The 18,967-nt window shown below is 43.0% G+C and overlaps 1 protein-coding gene and 1 pseudogene across 1 annotated transcript in view; one reads left to right on the top strand and one right to left on the bottom strand.

Annotated features, from left to right (window-relative positions):
• LOC141016515 (xenotropic and polytropic retrovirus receptor 1 homolog) overlaps positions 1 to 13,292 on the top strand; it is a 96,391-nt gene extending 83,099 nt beyond the window's left edge. The window contains exon 16 of the mRNA XM_073490909.1: positions 6,180 to 13,292. Within this exon, the coding sequence (XP_073347010.1) occupies positions 6,180 to 6,234 (55 nt within the window). The 3' untranslated portion in view covers positions 6,235 to 13,292. The remainder of the gene's footprint in view (positions 1 to 6,179) is intronic.
• An 876-nt stretch (positions 13,293 to 14,168) lies between these two features.
• On the bottom strand, positions 14,169 to 18,889 carry LOC141016429 (uncharacterized; annotated as a pseudogene).
• Positions 18,890 to 18,967: the final 78 nt, after the last annotated feature.

Genomic DNA, 18,967 nt, shown 5'->3' with positions numbered 1-18,967 from the left:
GAAAGTTTTTCTTTTCTCGGCGAGCTCCTGCGTCATATCTGAAAACAGCGAAAGTCGGATGCCTTCCCATTCGATCCCGCGCCTTGCTCTGGCTGCTTTCACTACTTTATCCCTTGCAGACTGTCGTAAGAATCTAATCAGCACCGGTCAGGGCTGCTGGCCGTCATTAGGCACGGGAGCGAGCGAGCGAGCGATGCGCTCTTTCGACTTCAAATTCACCGTCCACGTCAACTCCGAGCCCCTCGCTCAGCACTCTCTTCACACAGCTCTCCATTGTGCCGTTCGTCCCGTAGGTTTCTTTCAGCCCCACCAGTTGCACGTTATTTCTCTTACTGTGATTTTCAAGCACCTGCAAGCAGTTCCACATAGCATCCATCCTTTTTTCATCGCAGTCCCTGTTGTTAATGAGCCCCTCAGTTGTGTCCTCCAGGTGGTGAATACAGCCTTCTGCTTCTTCCAACTTTTCCTGAATCCCATTCACCGTTATCTTTAGCTCAGAGGTTGTTTGTTTGATAGTTAATATATCTGCTGCCACCCCCTGCAGCGTGGCACTGATTTTGGTGATTTCAGCAAACAGATTATCCATGTCTACGGTGTTTTTGGTCACTCTCACCTTGCGGTGGTGAGCCAAGAGTGTCTTTGTCCGGAGATGCGCCTCCTCTAGTCGACATGCGGCTCATTGTCGCCTTGGCCTTGAAATACTTCGAAGTCGCCATTTGGGTCAAAATAACCTCCCTCAGTGATTCAGAAGTTCTTAGGAAGCTGATATTACCAAAAAGTGTGGAGTATTATGCAAAAAGTTTAAGTAAATATTGGTGGGTGAGCAGAGCTCTTTTAGAGTGCTGCCATCTTGCTTGACGTACCCACGTTTCATGTGGCCTTTTAAGATATTCCAGAATTTGATTCTCTATGATTACTTTAAATTTAGAGGCTACACAGTTTCTCATTTGTAGGTATTTCCAAAAATGTTGTTTGCCTTCAAGAGTGAATTTGCGAGTAAGGTCAGCATAGGACATGAATACATCATCTTTTTACAAGTCTCCTATAGTGTGTATGCCACATGAATGCCACTGATTACAACAGACCGGTGTTTTTCCAATACAGATGGCAGGATTGTTCCACAAGGATGCATACTTTTGTACATAATGTGATAACTTATTTACTTTATGTACTTTGGACCATACTTCCCCAGAGTGAACAAGAATTAGATTTGTTGTGTTGACTCGCTGAGACAGTCTCTCAGTCGGATTAAATGGTGAACACAATTTGTTCTCAATATCCATCCAGTCTACTGTGTCCCCCATCTCTTCCCAATATTTGGCTAATTTGGACATCTCAAATGCCTAAATAGTACAATCTTGGATCTGGTAACCCCATTCCCCCTTTCTCCTTAGGGGCACATAATCTACTCAATTTAATTCTTGCTTTCTTCCCTTCCCAAAGAAAATGTTTGATTATATTGTCATACCTCTTAAAAATGTAAGGCAGAATAGCACTTGGCAGCGTCATAACCAAATAGTTAAATTGAGGGGCAACACTCATTTTCATAACATTTACCTTTCCCCACAGAGTAAGCCTGATTTTTTTCCCATTTCTCTACATTAGCTTTAATTTTTCCTAAAACTGGGTTAAAATTCAGTAGGGGCAGTTCATCCAGATCTTGGCTGAGTCTAATTCCTAAATACTTCATAACTTTAAGGACCCATTTAAATATAATTTTTTCCACCATGTGTGAAAAGCATGATTTGGATAGAGGCATAGCCTCAGACTTATTCCAATGAATTGTGTAGCCTGAAAATTTAGAATACAATTGAATGGTGTCCATCAAATGTGGTAATGAGGTAAGTGGGTCACTCACCACAGCCAAAATATCATCTGCATAAAGCAATAGTTTGTGTTCCTGTCCTCCAACCTCAACTCCCTTAATGTTATTATTCATCCTAATACTGACCGCTAACGGTTCCAAGAAAATTATAAACAGTAAGGGACTCGGAGAACAGCCCTGACGGGTCCCTCTGGAGAGGCCAAAAAATGGTGATATTATCCCATTAGTTATCACTGCAGCTTTTGGCTCCTTATATAATATCTTAACCCACCTGGAGAAGCATGGACCAAACCCGAGATGCGTCAGGGTGGAGGAGAGGAATCCCCACTCCACCCTGTCAAAGGCCTTTTCGGCATCTAAGAAAATCGGCGCATCTTTTGACTGGCTCAAACACATTAAATGTAACAATTTTCTCATACTATCTGTAGAGGATCTATTTTTCATAAAACCCACCTGGTTAGGATGTATAATGTTGGGCAGGACTTGTTGTAAGCGTAGGGCCAGCACCTTTGTTAATATTTTACAATCCAGATTGAGCAAGCTGATAGGTCTAAAATTAGATGGATCTGTTATATCCCTATCCTTCTTAGGATTCGCAGGGTATTTCGCAGGGAATCCATTATAACCTGGTGATTTCCCGGTTTTCATTAATGAGACTGCCTTCCTTATTTCACAATCAGTTATCGGAGACTCTAGTTTCTCTGCATTGTCAAAGAGTAATTTAGACATGTCAATGTTAGAGAAGAACATTTCTTGCTCCTTTTGATCGATACTGCTAAACGCTGTCGATGTATACAGTTTCTCATAGAATTGTTGAAATACCTTAATTATATCTTTGAGGTAACTAGGGTATCCCCCTGTTTAATGGCTGGGATGGTATTCGAAAAGTCCCTCTGTTTTACTTGTCTAGCTAATATTTTCCCAGTTTTCTCCCCACCCTCATAAAAGTTAGTTTTTAATCTAAACAGAGCATATGCTACTTTTTTATTATAAATTTTGTGCAGCTGGAATTTCAGCTTACAAAGTTCCTGATATTGTGACTCTGAATAATGCTCAGATAATTGATTTTCCTTTAATTTAATTTCCTTCTCCAAATCTTTGATTTTGTTAAAGCTGTCTCTTCTCTTTTGAGAAGCATATGCTATCAACTTTCCCTTTATATAGGCTTTAGACACTTCCCAAACTGTTTTAATTTCTTTTGTGCCTTCCAATATTAATTTCGAAAAACGATTTTAAATCCTCACCCAACGATGTCTTGAAATGTTTGTCCTGTAGTAATGAGGTGTTCATTCTCCATCTAGGCCTCCCACCTGTTTCCAACTCCACCTTTAATCATAACTCCACTGCTGCATGATCAGATATGGCAATAGATCTTATGTCACAACTAACTACACTTTTTATCAGGGAATTTGCAATTAAGAACAAGTCAATTCTGGAATGAGATTTGTGACAGTGAGAGAAAAAGGTATATTCCCATGGGGGTTAGTAAGCCTCCATATATCTGTTAGTCCCATATCTTCATTTAGCATATGAATTGCCTCTCTATCGTTGGTCCTCAATGGACCCTTAGACCTGCTTTTATACAGCATGGGGTCCATCACTTCATTAAAATCTCCTGCTAATATTATATGCCCATCCATGTCTCCGAAGACCTTATTTATACCATGGAAAAAATGTGGATCCCCTTTGTTGGGCACATAGATGTTACATAATATAACCTTCACTCCCTCTATTAATGCTTGTACACATACCATTTGCCCTTCTGCATCTTTAACCTCTTTCAATAACACAAACTGTATATTCCTTTTAACCAGAATCATTACACCATTACGTGCACTCGACAGTGAACTGTGAAAAATATGTCCTGTCCATCCTGTTTTAAATCTGACCTCCTCTCCCTCATTTAGGTGAGGTTCCTGTATGAAAATTATATCTGCCTGATTGGTTTTCAAATATGCCAATTTCTTACGCCATTTAACTGGGTTTCCACTCCCATTAATATTCCAGGACACATATTTAATACACTTCCCTGTCATATTTACCTGCATGTATTGTTGTATCCATGTCATACTATTAACAATAAAATATATCTGCCTATGATGTCTGCCCCTTCCTGAGTTATGATTTGCTAATGCCATGCGCCCCATCAAAACATAAACATAAACACAAATACAAAGTGTGGAAAAAGAACATTTCCAACATACTGAACACATGAGGAAAAAACAAATTATACCAAACCAAAAACCAGCCCGCAAGCTGCCTGACAGTCCCTCTTCTGCTGCCATATCAAACCTAAACTTAAAGTAAAACCTTATCTGGTCTGTGGGTTACCGCTGCTCTCCTCCCTCGACGGTAGCTCCTTCAGGCCCATCTCCCCCGACAGTCCGCACAACATTCCCGTGGCTCATTCAGGTCCAGATAAGTGTCCATTTATCTTTTATCTCACATTTAATCCGCACCATCCTCATGATCGTTGTCGCTGATGAGTTTGTCTGCATCCTTCGCTTTGGCAAAACTCTCATTTTTCCCTTTCCACTTCAACCTCAGTGTGGCCGGATAGGCCAATGTATACTTCACGTTGAACTCCTAGAGCTTGCGCTTCACCACGGTGAAAGCCTCCCTCCTCTCTGCCAGCTCCTTGGTCATGTCAGGGAACACAGAAAGTCGACATCCTTCCCACTCAACCCCACGCTTTTCTTTCGCCGCGGTAATCACCTTGTCCCTCACTGACTGTCTCAGGAAACGTATAAGCACCGATCTTGGAGGCCGGTCTGGGTCCGGCATTGGTGCGGGCGCCCGGTGCGCACTTTCAATCTCAAACTCAGGATCGACACGGACTCCGAGCCCCTCGGTCAAAATCTTCTGAACACAGTTTAACAGTGTCCCATTGGTGCCAAAAGTCTCTTTCAGGCCAATGAGTCTCACGTTGTTTCATTTGCTATGGTTTTCGAGGGTTTGAATGCGTTCCTACATTACTTCCATCTGTTTACTTCTCCTGCTCCGGTGGACACTAGGGCTGTCAAAATTGCTCCAAAATGACGTTCGAATATTCTCTCTAAAAAAAACACATAGGTTCAAACCATTCGAATATCTAGATTTGCGCATTATGTCAATAACAGGAGGACAAACTTAATACGAGACATAACTATTTGTATAGGTATTTTTATTTTAGTTTTAACGTGTCTTTGAAAACATACGTAGGTATGTTACAAAATAAGTAAATGAACTAATGGCCTATACCGTAAAACTTTTAAGACCGTAGACCTCTCTCTCGCTCGCCCCCTCTCTCTCTATGCGCAAACTCCCCTCATGTTGCTAGTGGTGGAATGGTAAGCTAACTGTAGCTTACACAGCTTGCATACAACTTTATCTCGAGACTCCGCATTTTTGCCGTCTACTGACCAAAATCCGTAGTATTTCCAAACGGGGCTTTTTAGGTTGCTTGGAGTCCAAACCGCTATCTCTGCTGGCGAGTTGGGCTCTGAACTTTCTGCCGATTCGTTTTTGTCTCTGCCATCTGCATCTGCCACAGTTTTTGTCGCGTCTCACTTTCAGCAGTGAGTGACGCTGTGCAAGTGACCTGTCCCTGACCCGTCATGCAGTGCGCCCACTCGCAAAGCAGCCGCTGATGTGTTTTTTTTCCACAGTCGAATATTAATTTTCACAATCGAATCTCCGTTTTTTTAAATATTCGAATATATATTCGAATTTAGAATATTCGTTGACAGCCCTAGTGGACACGCGGCCCGTGCTCTTGAAATACTTTGACGCTGAAATCTCTAATTTATCTTGGTGTCATTTACTCCCCCAAAAGGACTTAGGCTCTTTACTCAATCAAACGGCTTCAAAACTTAAAGGACTGTGAGCCACTAACTAATAATAATTTACAAATTTACATGTTGGAAGGTGGAGAGCCTCTAACCAGCCGTCATCTTGTTGGCCGCACCCACGTGACTCTCAATACTTTTCCTTCTTGATTAAATGAAAAGATCATTAACAGGAAAGTGTGAATGAATCACAAGCTACATTAGGTGGTGGAGTCCAGGGTTGTTCGTTGTGCTCAGTGTTTTCCATGCATGGACTTTGAAAATTATTTATTAATATCTGATGTGTGTTTCTGGTAATATTTCAGTCTTCAGGTCATGTGATCCTCTCAGTGTGGGAGGGTTTATAAACCTTTATACTTCCAGTGTGAGTTTACAGCAGTTTAAGCCTGCTGGACAAATCATGGCTTTAATAACCAAGAACAGATGATGAGGCAACTGTACACATGGCATCAACATGCTGACCTGTGCCTCACCTTGTGTAGTTTGAGTCAGCACTGTAAACACTTTGTTCCTTTTCCCCTCTTCAGGTCCAAGACCCGTGACACCAAGGTTCTGATAGAGGACACCGATGATGACTCCTGACATCAGGCCACGCCCCTCGCCTGGGTCCAGAATTTATTCAAAGGTGGGAACTCCACCTCCTAACTGAGGAATTACCCAGCGAGTCGGGCGTTGAACTCTCAATCAAGGACGAGTTTGAAACTGTCATGCTTACAGTACATAATCCTGTCCAATGCATGAGCCTCTGCTCGGGTTCAGAACTATTTGACGGGAGGAACTGTGACCTCTTGAACAAACAACCCAGCAACATGGCCATGGACCTCCTGCTCCTACCTTCAATAATAACCGGGGGGGATAATCACCTAAACTCTACCTTACCCAAGCAGTGGGTGAACAACTTCCCTGACATCCACAGCCACCCACAGGTGGACTCTTGAACTGTACCCACACCTCAGCCATTGCTTGGGCTCTCCTCAAAGCCTCAGCCTAGCATGAACAACGCAGCTAAATGGACCGCAAGCCGATCACCCTGACAGGAAGTGTCCCTGCTCCCTCTCGGTGCCACACAGCTCCTGCACATGGAGAGGCTGACAGCTTCAACCTGCTGCTGTCCAGGACCAAAAGGTTTTCTCCCCACCCTTTCACCCATTCAAAGCTCAACAGATCTCAAGTCAGTCTGTCATTTGGACCTCAAATCATTTGAACCTTAAGCCCCTTTTTTCCAATAAGAGGATGAAGAGGGTTGAAAAGTGGCACCTTCTTTGGCCTTGTGATCTTCTCTCTGACCCTCGGCTGTCCCACCAGCCAACAGACTGCTGATGAACATTTGATAATACCAAGCGGTCATAGGCTTGACTCCCTCACCCTTCAGCTTGCCCCTTCAAATCATCACAGAGCTGCCTACCTGCACCTTACATGCTTTAGAATCACTCTCACACACACACACACACACACACACACACACACACACACACACACACACACACACACACAGAAACACGCACTTTGTAGGAATAGTGACTTGCAGTAGGATGCCTGTTGTGTTCACACACACAAACAGTGATTTAAAATGTTTTATTGTTCGTGGATGTGCAACACTTGACCGTCAATCTTTTTGAGACCCTGGCTAGAAAACACACACACACACACACAGACTAGCAATTATTTGTAACCGTGGTTGTAAATAAGAGACGGACCAAAGTAGGAGGTTGTGTGAAAGTATTCTGAAATATCAAATACTTAGGGAAAAAAACATGAAAAAGTGCAGAGTTCAGACTGTGGAGCAGCAGCTGGAATGACTGCTCAGCCGTGGAGCTGAGAAGGAAATTTGACTTTTGTTTCCAGAACATCATCTGAATCATCCTGCTGTAACTCCAGGTCACCTCTCCTCCATCTGGACATGGTTTTGCTGAATGTATGCTAGCTTATTTATGTATGTATGAGTGGAAGAGATGCCTAAATACCATCTGTCCACCCAAGTGTTTGGAATCTTTAAGATGAATCCCAAGACATTTTTATTTTGTCCCCTGAAAACTTGATTGGAAAAATGAAGACCCTTGGTTTATGTCAGCTTCATCTGTTGAACTGGTTTTTGAAACATGATCCTAATGAAAAGGGGGGAGGGGGTCACCTGTCTGTCACCTGTCTGTCACAAGCTGGTCCAAACTGTCACAGTCAAAATGATGAATCTGAATGAAGTGTCTCTTCCAGCTGGTTTGGTTTTGAAGGATCCATGCAGGAGTCAAAATCAATTTTATTTATTAGCCCAAAATCACAATCACATTGCCTCAGTGGGCTTTAATGAATGTGATGCTGTGTACAGTCATGAGATTCATGCTGGTGTAACTCCAGGAACACTTCACAGTTTAAGAAATACCATGTTTGTCTTAACACAAAGTCATTTTTATTATATTTATATGTTCAGTATGTAGTCATACTTCTCAACATTTGTGAGTCTACCATGAATTCTCAAACAGTGGTTAAGGCTTTTAATCCTTCAATGTCAGAGAAAATGTGTTCTTTTAATTTCCCCTTCTGCCAAGGTCATGCAAACTCAAAACTTCCCTCATGTTTCCCCTTCGTCTGGATAAATTTAGTATCATACATTATAATAATAATAATACATTTCCACATCTTTATTTCTGTCGGTCTTGTCACACTCACCACCACCGTCACGTTTGCTGCTCTCTTTCTCATCTCTAACAAAAATTCTGCTTGCATTCATTAGTTAATTACAGTTCTGTCATTTTAAGTTTTTACCAACTTTTCTTACCCTGCTGTCAACAAACTCAACATGTGCTGCAGAATTCATCATCACATTAAAAGTTGGCTAGCCTTCTGTTATGTGCTTCCCAAGTCTCCAGAAGTCGGAGATCATAAATTGATTTGAAAAGACGTTATTTACACCCTTAATGCACGATAGAGCTCGCAGCTACAAATAAATCGATGTTTTCAGCTCTGTCTGGGGGCGTGACTGAGGCTTTGTGACGTCGTAACCTGAGTGCTCGTTTAAAGGCAAAGTTTCTGAATACGAGTGTGTGCATTTCCCTGTGGACTGAGTGTTTTAAACCTTTCAGTATTTATATAGTAACTTTCTTTACTTGATGGCAGTACGTGTGTGTGTGTGTGTGTGTGTGTGTGTGTGTGTGTGTGTGTGTGTGTGTGTGTGTGTGTGTGTGTGTGTGAGAGACACGATGTCATTGTGTCACTGATGTCAGTCTGTTGTTTGGTGAGCAGGTAGTTGTGATCACACTGGATAAAATGCTTTTCTAAATCTTTCTCAGAGAGAGAGGAAAGTCATTTGTTGCCTTTTTACACATCCCATTATCAGCTGACACACTTCAGTGTGTGTTGCTGGTTGGTCCAACACCAGCTCGTGTTGTGATCATAAATGAGCTGTTAGACTGCTGTTTAGGTTTTGTTAAGGTGTTTTATTTTTTACTAATTGCTTTTACTAATCAGCCATTAAAAACAAACCATTCCACTTTCATGGTAATGAGGTTTTGATAGCTAGTGTTTGCTGTGTGGAGTGAATGAGAGTGACTGACTGGTGGTGTCCTGACTGGAGTCAGTCACCAGTGAGCAACATGTCTATCTGTGCACTTTAATGCCAAACTTAATTGAGGATGGTACATTTTTGAGTAAGGGAGTTTTAGTTTGCATCATCTTGTTTTGGTGGTTTGCTAAAATACAGCAGATCAACTATTTGAGGGCTGAGATGTGTTTTGGAGCCTGTTTCATTTGGACCTCCAACATGAGAACATTCAGCTGCCAGTGAACAATCTATGTAGCAGAGATAGCAGAGATACTGACAGTTTGGTCTATTAAACATGTAGGTTAAAATAACAAACAAGTTAAAGAAACTGTCTCTTAATATTTTGGATTTGACGAGCTTCTTATGTATTGATTTTAAGTTTTGTGTTTTTGCGCAGTGATAACACTGAAGTCCTGTGTGAGGAAGCGTCCAGCTTCTGATTGACAGGAAGTCTTCCACTGCCTGCATTTCCACCCATTTGACAGGAAAAATCACATTCCATGATTGTTACTTACTGACTTTACTTTAGTTCCTCAGGTGTGCCAGTGAATTATACAGCGTTACTCTCAAATCAGGATCATCTGTGCTGGTTGCAGATGTCTACAAAGATTCAGACGCAGCAGTAAATGAGTTTGATGTTTTTGTTCCTTTGTTTTTATTCCACCATGTTTTTTGTTACTCAAATGCTTTTTGCACCTTGGTATCTTAATGATCTGCTCTACCAGTGTGGAAAGCCTCCTCTGTACCAAATGGTTGTAAACAGCTCTGCCCATTGTTCTCTCCCCACCCTGAACATGATGGGTGACCCTGTTCAAACCAGCAGCTCTCAGGCCAGCTCACACCAGTATTTAAAGCCATGTGTCTGTTATCACCCTGTTGTTGATGTTCCTGGAACATCAGAGTTAATGTTGCTCCAGCACCATCATTTCTATGTATTGAAATGCTGACAAAATCCACATCTGGTCCACATCTGGTCCAATCCATAGTGGCTGAATGAGTTGAGTGCAGGACTTCTGTTGCTCTTTGATTAGATTTAGAGAACTAAAACACCTGGTTAGGTTTAGGGAACAAACACTTGGTTAGGTTTAGGGAACAAACACTTCGTTAGGTTTAGGGAACTAAAATGATAAAAAGATGCCTAACCCATGTCGGAGTAGTTCAAGGTTCATGAGAACTTCTGTGCCCGTCCAGAATGAAGCTTCAAACTGAAATAAGCTTGACGTGAAAATGTGATCTTAAAGATATTAAACTGATAGAGTTTGATAAGACCCTTGTTTTAGTTTTCTGCTTTTAAGCAGTCTTAGGTTTTAAAAATTAGTATAAAAAATAGAAGTTTAAATTTGGGTCAGTAAGAATAACACTGAAAGACGAAGAGTGTGACACTGAAGAAGTATCATCTGAGTGGTCTGCTGATGAGCAGACTGGTTTCAGTGTCATCAGAACCACCAGAGCTCAGGGTCAGTCTCTTTCTCACTCACACACACACATGTTGCCTTCTTTTCTTCTGTCTTCTATCATTCCCACGCAGCAGACACAATCATTCCATCCAAAGAGAACAGTTCAGTTTTCTGATTTTAAATGCAGTGTATTTGTTAGGACTTTTATTTTTTAATTCCTCAGGTTTCCATGTTACTTTATAAGACTTAATTTTAGATTCTTCTGAAGCCATTCCTGTGGTAAAAAATAGCCTGTTCCACAGTGACGGGAGAGTGGGAGGTGAGCTGTAAAACAATTTGATCTCAGGATATTGTGAGCACATTTGCACCTTAGTCTGCTTATTCACAACAACGCAGAAGCTTCCTGACTTCCTGTCAATCTGTAAAATGTCAAATAGGACACACAAAGTCCCCAAACCTTTGTGCTCCTTCAGTACCACAGCTGAGCCTCATTGGGTCGCATGCTTAATTTGTGCTGATTGTGAACTCAGCATTTTAACACTTCAGCTGCAATCAGACTGACCAGGCTCCCATTGATTAACTCTGTTGTTTTAGAGTTTGAAGTAGTAAATAGTGTCTTTGATTTCTTTTCCTACATTCCAGATTGACTCAGACTGCTCTGCACAGACACTCACCACACTGCTTTCATGTGACGATGTTTGACACTGTGACAGATCGGTGAATCCCCCATAAGTCAATCAAATGAAATGTTTCTTTAGTGAGTTTACCACCAGAAATGTATTCTTAGCAATGTCCTTCAAGGGTCAGGATCAAATATCTGCTCAGATTTGTGATCTTGTTCATCAGATGTCCGATTTAACTTCTTTGTCAAATAAAAAAAAAAAGAGCCATGTTTCTATTTCCCCACTTGGTGGGGACGGAAGAGGGCCAACATTTATTTTAGTTCTGACTTTTTTCTCCGAAACCTGAATCTATTTTCTTCTGGGGACAAAGTCAGAAGTCAGAAATGTATTTCAGAGTGGCTCTGATTGTCCTGTGTAGACAGGAAATGATGGACCAAACAAGTTCTTTCAGAATGTTTAGGATTGTTTCAACTGTTCACTCTGTAGCAGCTGATTTTCATCAAATATCATCAGCTGCTTCACAACAGAGCTGCTCAGTGGACCTCATGTGGACTGTTTCTGTCTTCTCATCCTCCTATGTTTGTTCTGTTTTCCAACTCTGATGAGGAGCAGGTGATGTTGCACTGTGTGAGTAACCTGTCAGTAACCTGATGCTGCTGTGCTGAAATATGACAATAAACTCAAAAACATTTTCCTAAAAATATGTTTTAAATATATATTTCATGTCTCATTTAAACCCCACATTCATTCAGGTTGAGGCATTATGACTTGTAGAGCCACAACATGTCACTTCCTGGAGAAAGATGGTTAATAGCTGAGTCTTCTCCTCAGATCAGTGAGTCTGAGCTCCCGACACAGCCTCAGTATTTAAGACTCAACTATTAACTGTCTTTCTGCAGGAAGTTACCTGAAGTCAGATCAGTGTTCTGCTCGTCTGTGGAGAGAGCCAGACTGTCTGTTCCTGACTGGTACATCAGGTGTGGACCAGTCAGAACTTTGGTCGGTACCTAAAACCAAATTCTCTTCAGTCTCTTGTATGTGCCACTCAGGACTGACTCTGTTCATACAAGCCATCCCTGCTTGAGGCCCGATGTGTCTTCAGATGTCCAGATGAGACCATTAGACAGATATGGAAGGCGTGTAGTTCTGTAGTGAAGCATCTGTCAACAGTTTGATCAGAATTAAGTGGTGTGATTGGATAAGAAGTCCAAAGAGACAGTTTGAAGAATCTGAGCGTTCTGAGGTGTTGTGTCCTTAGATGTTTATGCACCAATAGGAAAGCAGGGTTGTTGCTGAAGCTTGAGCTCCGATTCCCATGGCAACACTGTCAACTCTGCAGGTGCAGGACGTCCCAGTTGATGGTGTTGCCAGCTGCTCCGGTGCTTGTTCTCAAGTGAAGCCTCGTGAAGTTCAAAAACCTGATCTTTGAAATGATTTGGTGTTGGTGAGCCGCCCTGTGAGGAAACTGTCTGACACACCTGCTGGCCTCCAGTTCTGTTGTGTACACACCAGTCTTCATCTTCCAGAGCTCACTGGGCCTGGAGGGTGGAGCCTTTCAGGGGACGACAATCTTTTAGAAATATATTCATGCTGTTAACCTGCTTTTATCGTCTTTTTTACACCACAAACTTGTTGCTTTTTTAAAAAAGGATTTGACTCTAATGAACTCACCTGACACAGGTGATCGTCTGAGACACTTCATGCTCACTGACTCAAAGTGACTCAGTGTGGAACACAGAGCAGGTTGTGAGAAACAACAACTCCACTTGGATCAAATTCTCTGACGTCCAGATGTTAAAGTGTGAAGTGGAATAAAAAGGAGCCAAAACCACAAAATGTGACACTTTGTGGTGGGTCTCCATGCATTAAGACATGATCTAAGTTCTGACCCCACCACGCTGTAACCCAGAGCTGATGATTATACAATACAATATATATTGATGAACATATTGATTAGAAGCATTGTATAATCAGTGACTGTGCTGTGGGTGTTGTCTTGTATGTACAGTAGCAGTGTGATGCTACAGAGGTGCCTGGTTCACCAACCTGTTACAGTTTTTCAGTAAAAACAGCTGATGCTCCTCAGGTGTTTGACTGGACTCTTATTTCTCTTCTCACACTCACACTGATGATAATTTGTCTGTTCACGACAAACAGGTTAACATTTCTCTTTTAAAGTAACACACTGAGCAGATTCAGTGCTTTCAGGATTTAGAAAAAACATGCTCATCCTGTATTTTTGGATTTGAGCTTCTAATCAGCAGAATTAAAACTTTCTCTCTAGAATTAGAATTAGAACCAGTCATTGTGCTAAAGGTCGTCACGGTTCAACTTAAGGCAGAAAAAGCTTCAGATGACGAGGTGACGAGTACATAACAATCATTCATAGTATCTGAGTCAAATCTAAATGTTTTTAACTATAAAGGAGCAATTTGTTAGAAATTGTGTTTTAGTTTAAATATTCAAAAAATGAACTAAAATTATGAACAGAGAAACAACAGTGTTGACGTTCTGTCAGAGATGTCTCTGTTCTGTGTTACAGAGATGTCTATTGAAGTTAGCATGCTAACCAGCTAGCCCCGGCCCATCCTGTCTCTTAACACCAGTCTGTAGCTCAAGAGGTGATAGTCTGACAGCTCCTGTAGTTTCAGCTGGGAGATAGCATTTATGTCAGCAGTGACCTCACTTTGTTTTACAAGCTCTCTTGGCTTTCAGTTTAATGAATGAAAATAAACTCACAAAATGTCAAGAAAGGAATACTCTCAATTCTGTTTTCTTTACTCTACAGAAGACTACAACTGTACATGTCTGAATTCAAGTTTCTCTCTGACTGAACTAAGATGAGCTGAATCACCTCGTTAACTCATAATAAACACACTTTATTCAGACTGGACACAAACTGAATAACAGTCACCAGAACAGTGTTGGTTTGTCTCCATAGTCACCTCTGGGTGAGTCATGCTATGCAGGGTCGAGGTGAAGTCTGAACAAGTGAGTCTAGAGTCTTTTGCGGAAGATGGCGAGTGACTCTGCTGTCCTGACGTTGGTCGGGAGTTCGTTCCACAACTGGGGCGCCAGAGCAGAGAAGAGTCGCGACTTCGCTGAGCGGCCTTTGTTTGCTCTTAGTGATGGCGGTACCAGCCGGCCAGCTGATGTAGTGGAGCGAAGTGCTTGCGTTGGGGCATGTAGTCTGACCAGAGTTTGGAAGTAGATGGGTGCAGTTCCGTTGACCGCCTTGAAGGCCAGCACCATGGTCTTGAATCGGATGCGGGCCACAACAGGAAGCCAGTGGAGGTCACGGAGGAGGGGGGTCACATGGGAGAATTTGGGTAGATTGAAAACGAGATGCGCTGCAGCATTCTGGATACATTGCAACGGTTTAGTCGCAGAGGCTGGGAGTCAAGCCAAGAGCGAGTTGCAGTAGTCGAGGTGGGAGATGACCAGCGTTTGGACCAGGAGTTGCGCTGGTCCTTTGTGAGGAAAGACCAGATCCTGCGGATGTTGTAGAGGGCAAATCTGTAGGATCAGGCCACTGTGGTGATGTTGGGGGTGCAGGATAGTCTGTCGTCGAGGATTACGCCCAGGTTCCTCAGTCAATGAAGGCGATACCATGACATCCTTGACAGTGACTGACAGGTCCATGTGAGGGCAGTCTTTCCCCGAGATGAAGAGGAGTTCAGTTTTACTAAGGTTGAGCTTGAGATGATGCGCAGTTGTCCAAGTGGAGATGTCTGCCAGACATTCCGAGATGCGCATGGCAACATGGGTATTGGAGGAGGATGGGGGAAAGGAGAGGAACAGTTGGGTGTCGTCAGCATAAGAGTAGTAAAAGAATCCATGTGATGTGATTGCAGAGCCTAGTGATCTAGTGTATAGTGAAAACAGAAGTGGTCCTGGATGTGAACCAGGTTAGAGCAGAGTCAGCGATGCCAAGTTTGGCCCGAGTGGAGAGGAGGATTTGGTGGTTGAATGTGTCAGAGGATAAGTTGGGGAGAATGAGGACTGACGAGTGGGACGAGGCTCTAGCGGCACGGAGGGACTCAGTCACTGTGAGGAGGGCCGTCTCAGTGGAGTGAGCAGTCCTGAAGCCTGACTGATTAGGGTCAAGGAGGTCGTTTTGTTAAAGGTAGGAGGACAGTTGGTTGTAGACGGCACGTTCCAGGGTTTAAGAGAGGAATGAAAGAAGAGATACAGGTCTGTAGTTGCGGATGTCAGCCGAGTCTAGGGTGGGTTTCTTTAGGAGTGGCTTTACTGTAGTCGTCTTGAAAGGAGTTGGAATATGGCCTGAAGTGAGGGAGGAGTTGATCAGGGTGGTAAGGAAAGGCAAGATGTCGTGTGAGATGTCTTGGAGAAGAGAGGAGGGAATCGGGTCGAGGGAACAGGTGGTGGCACGGTTAGACGTCACTAGTGTGTGAACATCTTCAGAGGAGTGAGGGCTGAAGCAGGTAAGGCTGTCATAGGTGAGGGTTGGGGGAGGTGCTTTCTGGAAGGGCATTGGAGTAAATGAGGAGCTGATGTCTTTTACTTTCTTGGTAAAGTAAGTTGCAAAGTCATCAGCAGTGAGGGAGGGGGAGGGGTAGGAGGGGTAAGGAGGAGGGAAGAGAACATGGAGAATAGTTTCCTGGGGTTGGAGGCAGAGGAGTTGATCTTTGACAGGTAGAAGGCAGATTTGGCTGCTGAAACAGTTGATGTGAAGTCAGAGAGGAGGTGGTGGTAGTGAGCATCAGAAGGTCATCAGGATGATGTGATTTTTTCCATTTTCTCTCTGCTGCTCGTAACACCGATCTGTTGGTTCGCAACGATTCAGACAGCCAGGGAGGGGGGGGAGGGGACAGAAAGCGTTTAAAGAGGAGGAGAGGGAGGATAACAGAGTGGAGGAGGCTTCCTCGGTGGACATTAGAGAGAATTGTTCTGGGGATGGTAGTGAGGATAAAACAGTTGAGGAGAGAGTGGAGGGAAAGAGGGATTTTAGGTTGCGGCGGGTGGTGACCGTGTGAGGTGTAGCGGCGAGGAAAGTTGTGGACTTCAAGGGGAGAGAGAAAGTGACAAAGTGGTGGTCGGACACAGTGAGCGGGGTAACAGAGAGTGCCGAGGTACTACAGGACCTTGTGAAGAGAAGGTCAAGTGGATTCCCGGCCCGGTGGGTAGGTGGAGAGGGGGAGAGTGTGAGGTCAAATGTGGAGAAGAAGCTGATGAATTCAGATGAGCGCAGCTTCTCTGGGGGGATGTTGAAGTCACCCAGGACGACAAGTGGTGTGCCATCGTCGGGGGAGCATCTTAGGAAGGTGTCCATCTCATCAAAGAAGTCGCAGAGAGGACCAGGAGGGCGATAGATCACCACAATGTTGAGCTTGAAAGGAAGGGTGACAGAGACAGCGTGGAATTCAAATGCAGCTCTGGGTAGGTGGTCGAGGGTAAGGACCTGGTAGGACCACATGGGTGAGATGAGGAGTCCAGTTCCTCCTCCTCGACCTGTTTGTCTCGGGGAGTGTGAGAATGAGTAGGCAGTTGAGAGGGCAGCTGGAGTGGAAGTGTTTTCTGGAGTGATCCAGGTCTCCATAAGGGCCAGGAAGTGGAGAGTCCGCAGGGAGGCATAGGCTGAAATGGTGTCCGCCTTCTTGACTGCAGACTGGCAATTCCATAGCCCCCCTAGTACTTCAAGTTCAGTACCGGTGGAGAATGCTGGGTAACAGAGATTGGCTGGGTTACACCCTCGAGCAATGGGTCTCCGGTGAAATCTTCTCCAGTTTGATGTCCTGACTGGGATTGGGAGCGGGTCATGTGGTGGACAGTGAGTTCTTTGGACTTCCTCGATAGACTCCCGCAGAGAGACTCCCTAAGTCTTCGTTCGGATGTCCTGACGCTGTAGTGACTAGCCCATATGTGCTAGATTTCCCTCATGCAGGCTTAGCTCCGCCCTGCAATCAAGCCTATTCAACACACCTGACTTGGCAGAAACTCACAGATAGCTACTCAGTTTCACAACAATTGACACAAATAGTATCTAGACAAGATTAAATATTTCAACTAACTTTCCTCACAGAATGCCTAAACACTGAATCTACAATTTCTCCTTACTCACCAGCAGTTGTTCACAGCTTCCTTCACCTGGACAAAATGTATCTTCTTCACACTGACCTCCATTGCTCTCAGAGGCTTGTGGCTGATGTTCAGTCCCAGTCTGTCGTCCACATGTCTTCACTCTCAGGCTGCTGAAGCTGGTTGAGCTGAGCTGGTGATATGCTGCTTCAGATTAAGAACTACATTTAAAGATCCGGTGAAGTCAAAGTTTATGCTTAAGTGTTTTTAATCACATCTTACTCTATATTTCACCCATACAGGCAGGAATCAATCAGCAGGGGCTCCCTGAGGGAACAAATGTTATCTTTAGTTTTTATTCTGCCACAGGAAAACATCACTTTTCTATGACGACACACAGAGCGGCGTGCTGTGATGTCATCAGAGAACTGAGCTGACAGAGAGCAGCTGCTGTGTCTGTTGTGTTGATAACAATAAGTCTTATAATATGTTTTGTAATACAGTATGTCAGGCTTCAAAACTGCTTCTGTTTTCTGTCCTAATGTAAATATTCAAATTTGTAAATGGTCCTGCTCGCTGGTGTTTTCTGATGAAGAGAGACAAAAACAGAAAAGAGACAAAATAATGCACACAGACAGAAAACAAAAGACAAACTAGTTTTATTTCAGGTGGAAACGACTGATCTAATGTTCCCACCACACATATAATGTTGAAGTGAACACACTTTGTATTTAAGAACGAAACAATGAAACATGACAGCATTATCTCCTAATGAGCACAAATAAATCTTTATATTTACTTTTTATCTCATTCATTTGCAAGATCATAATATAATAAGAGACAACAAGTGAAGACTAATAAATAAAATCATTATAATAGAATATAATATGAATGTAAGTGGTCACACTTAAATACAGACAGTGAATGTTGTTATTTGATCAGAGGTGACATCATCACGTTCACCTGACATCATCATCCTCAGTGCGCTGGCTTTCTCTTCTTAATTCTTAATATTTACAATATTAATGAGGTAATAACACAAACTGTTTTCATAAGTGAATGAACAAGCTGTTCATTCACTTCACACAAATAAGGTCCCAGAACACTGTTTGAAGCTAGAGAGGTGGCAGGGTCTGCCACATATATCAAAGTAAAACTCCTTTAAGGTTCAGTTTATTCAGACATGAAAAAAAATCAGCCAATGAGGATCTATCTCTGCTCATTAACATTTCTTCAACAAAACTACAGAGTGCTCCTTTAAGTTACTCACTACTCCTACTTTCTCACACTACTACTACTCTGATTACTTTGACTCCATCCTGACTACAAGAGGCCCAACACTGGTCAAAAAAATGTAGCTATTCTTAATGTACAATTTGTGATTAAAATCATATTGAGAACTCAAAAAAACATTTATCTGTCCTACAAACACTCCAGTTTCAATCAGTCCGCTCTCTTTGTTTAACTGAGATGAATCAAGCTCCCGCTCTCAGGCACACTGAGGATGTTGAGGCTCTGTGTCTGCAGCGCTGCTGCTGGCCAGCAGGGGGAGCTGCTGGTCAGCAGCAGCAGGGGGAGCTGCTGTAGAACAGAGTTCAGAACAACTTGTTCATTCTCCACAAACCTGTGAGACTGTTACACATGGTGGTGGCGACGCTTTGAGGAAGGAATATTACACAGTAATCTATTACAGTGTAGACACAGCCACAACACTGCTGTTT

The sequence above is a fragment of the Pagrus major genome, chromosome 21 (assembly GCF_040436345.1).
Source record: "Pagrus major chromosome 21, Pma_NU_1.0".
In the NCBI taxonomy this organism is placed as follows: Eukaryota; Metazoa; Chordata; class Actinopteri; order Spariformes; family Sparidae; genus Pagrus; species Pagrus major.
Note: the sequence above shows the minus strand (reverse complement) of the source record. Positions and strands in the feature narration are given on the sequence as shown.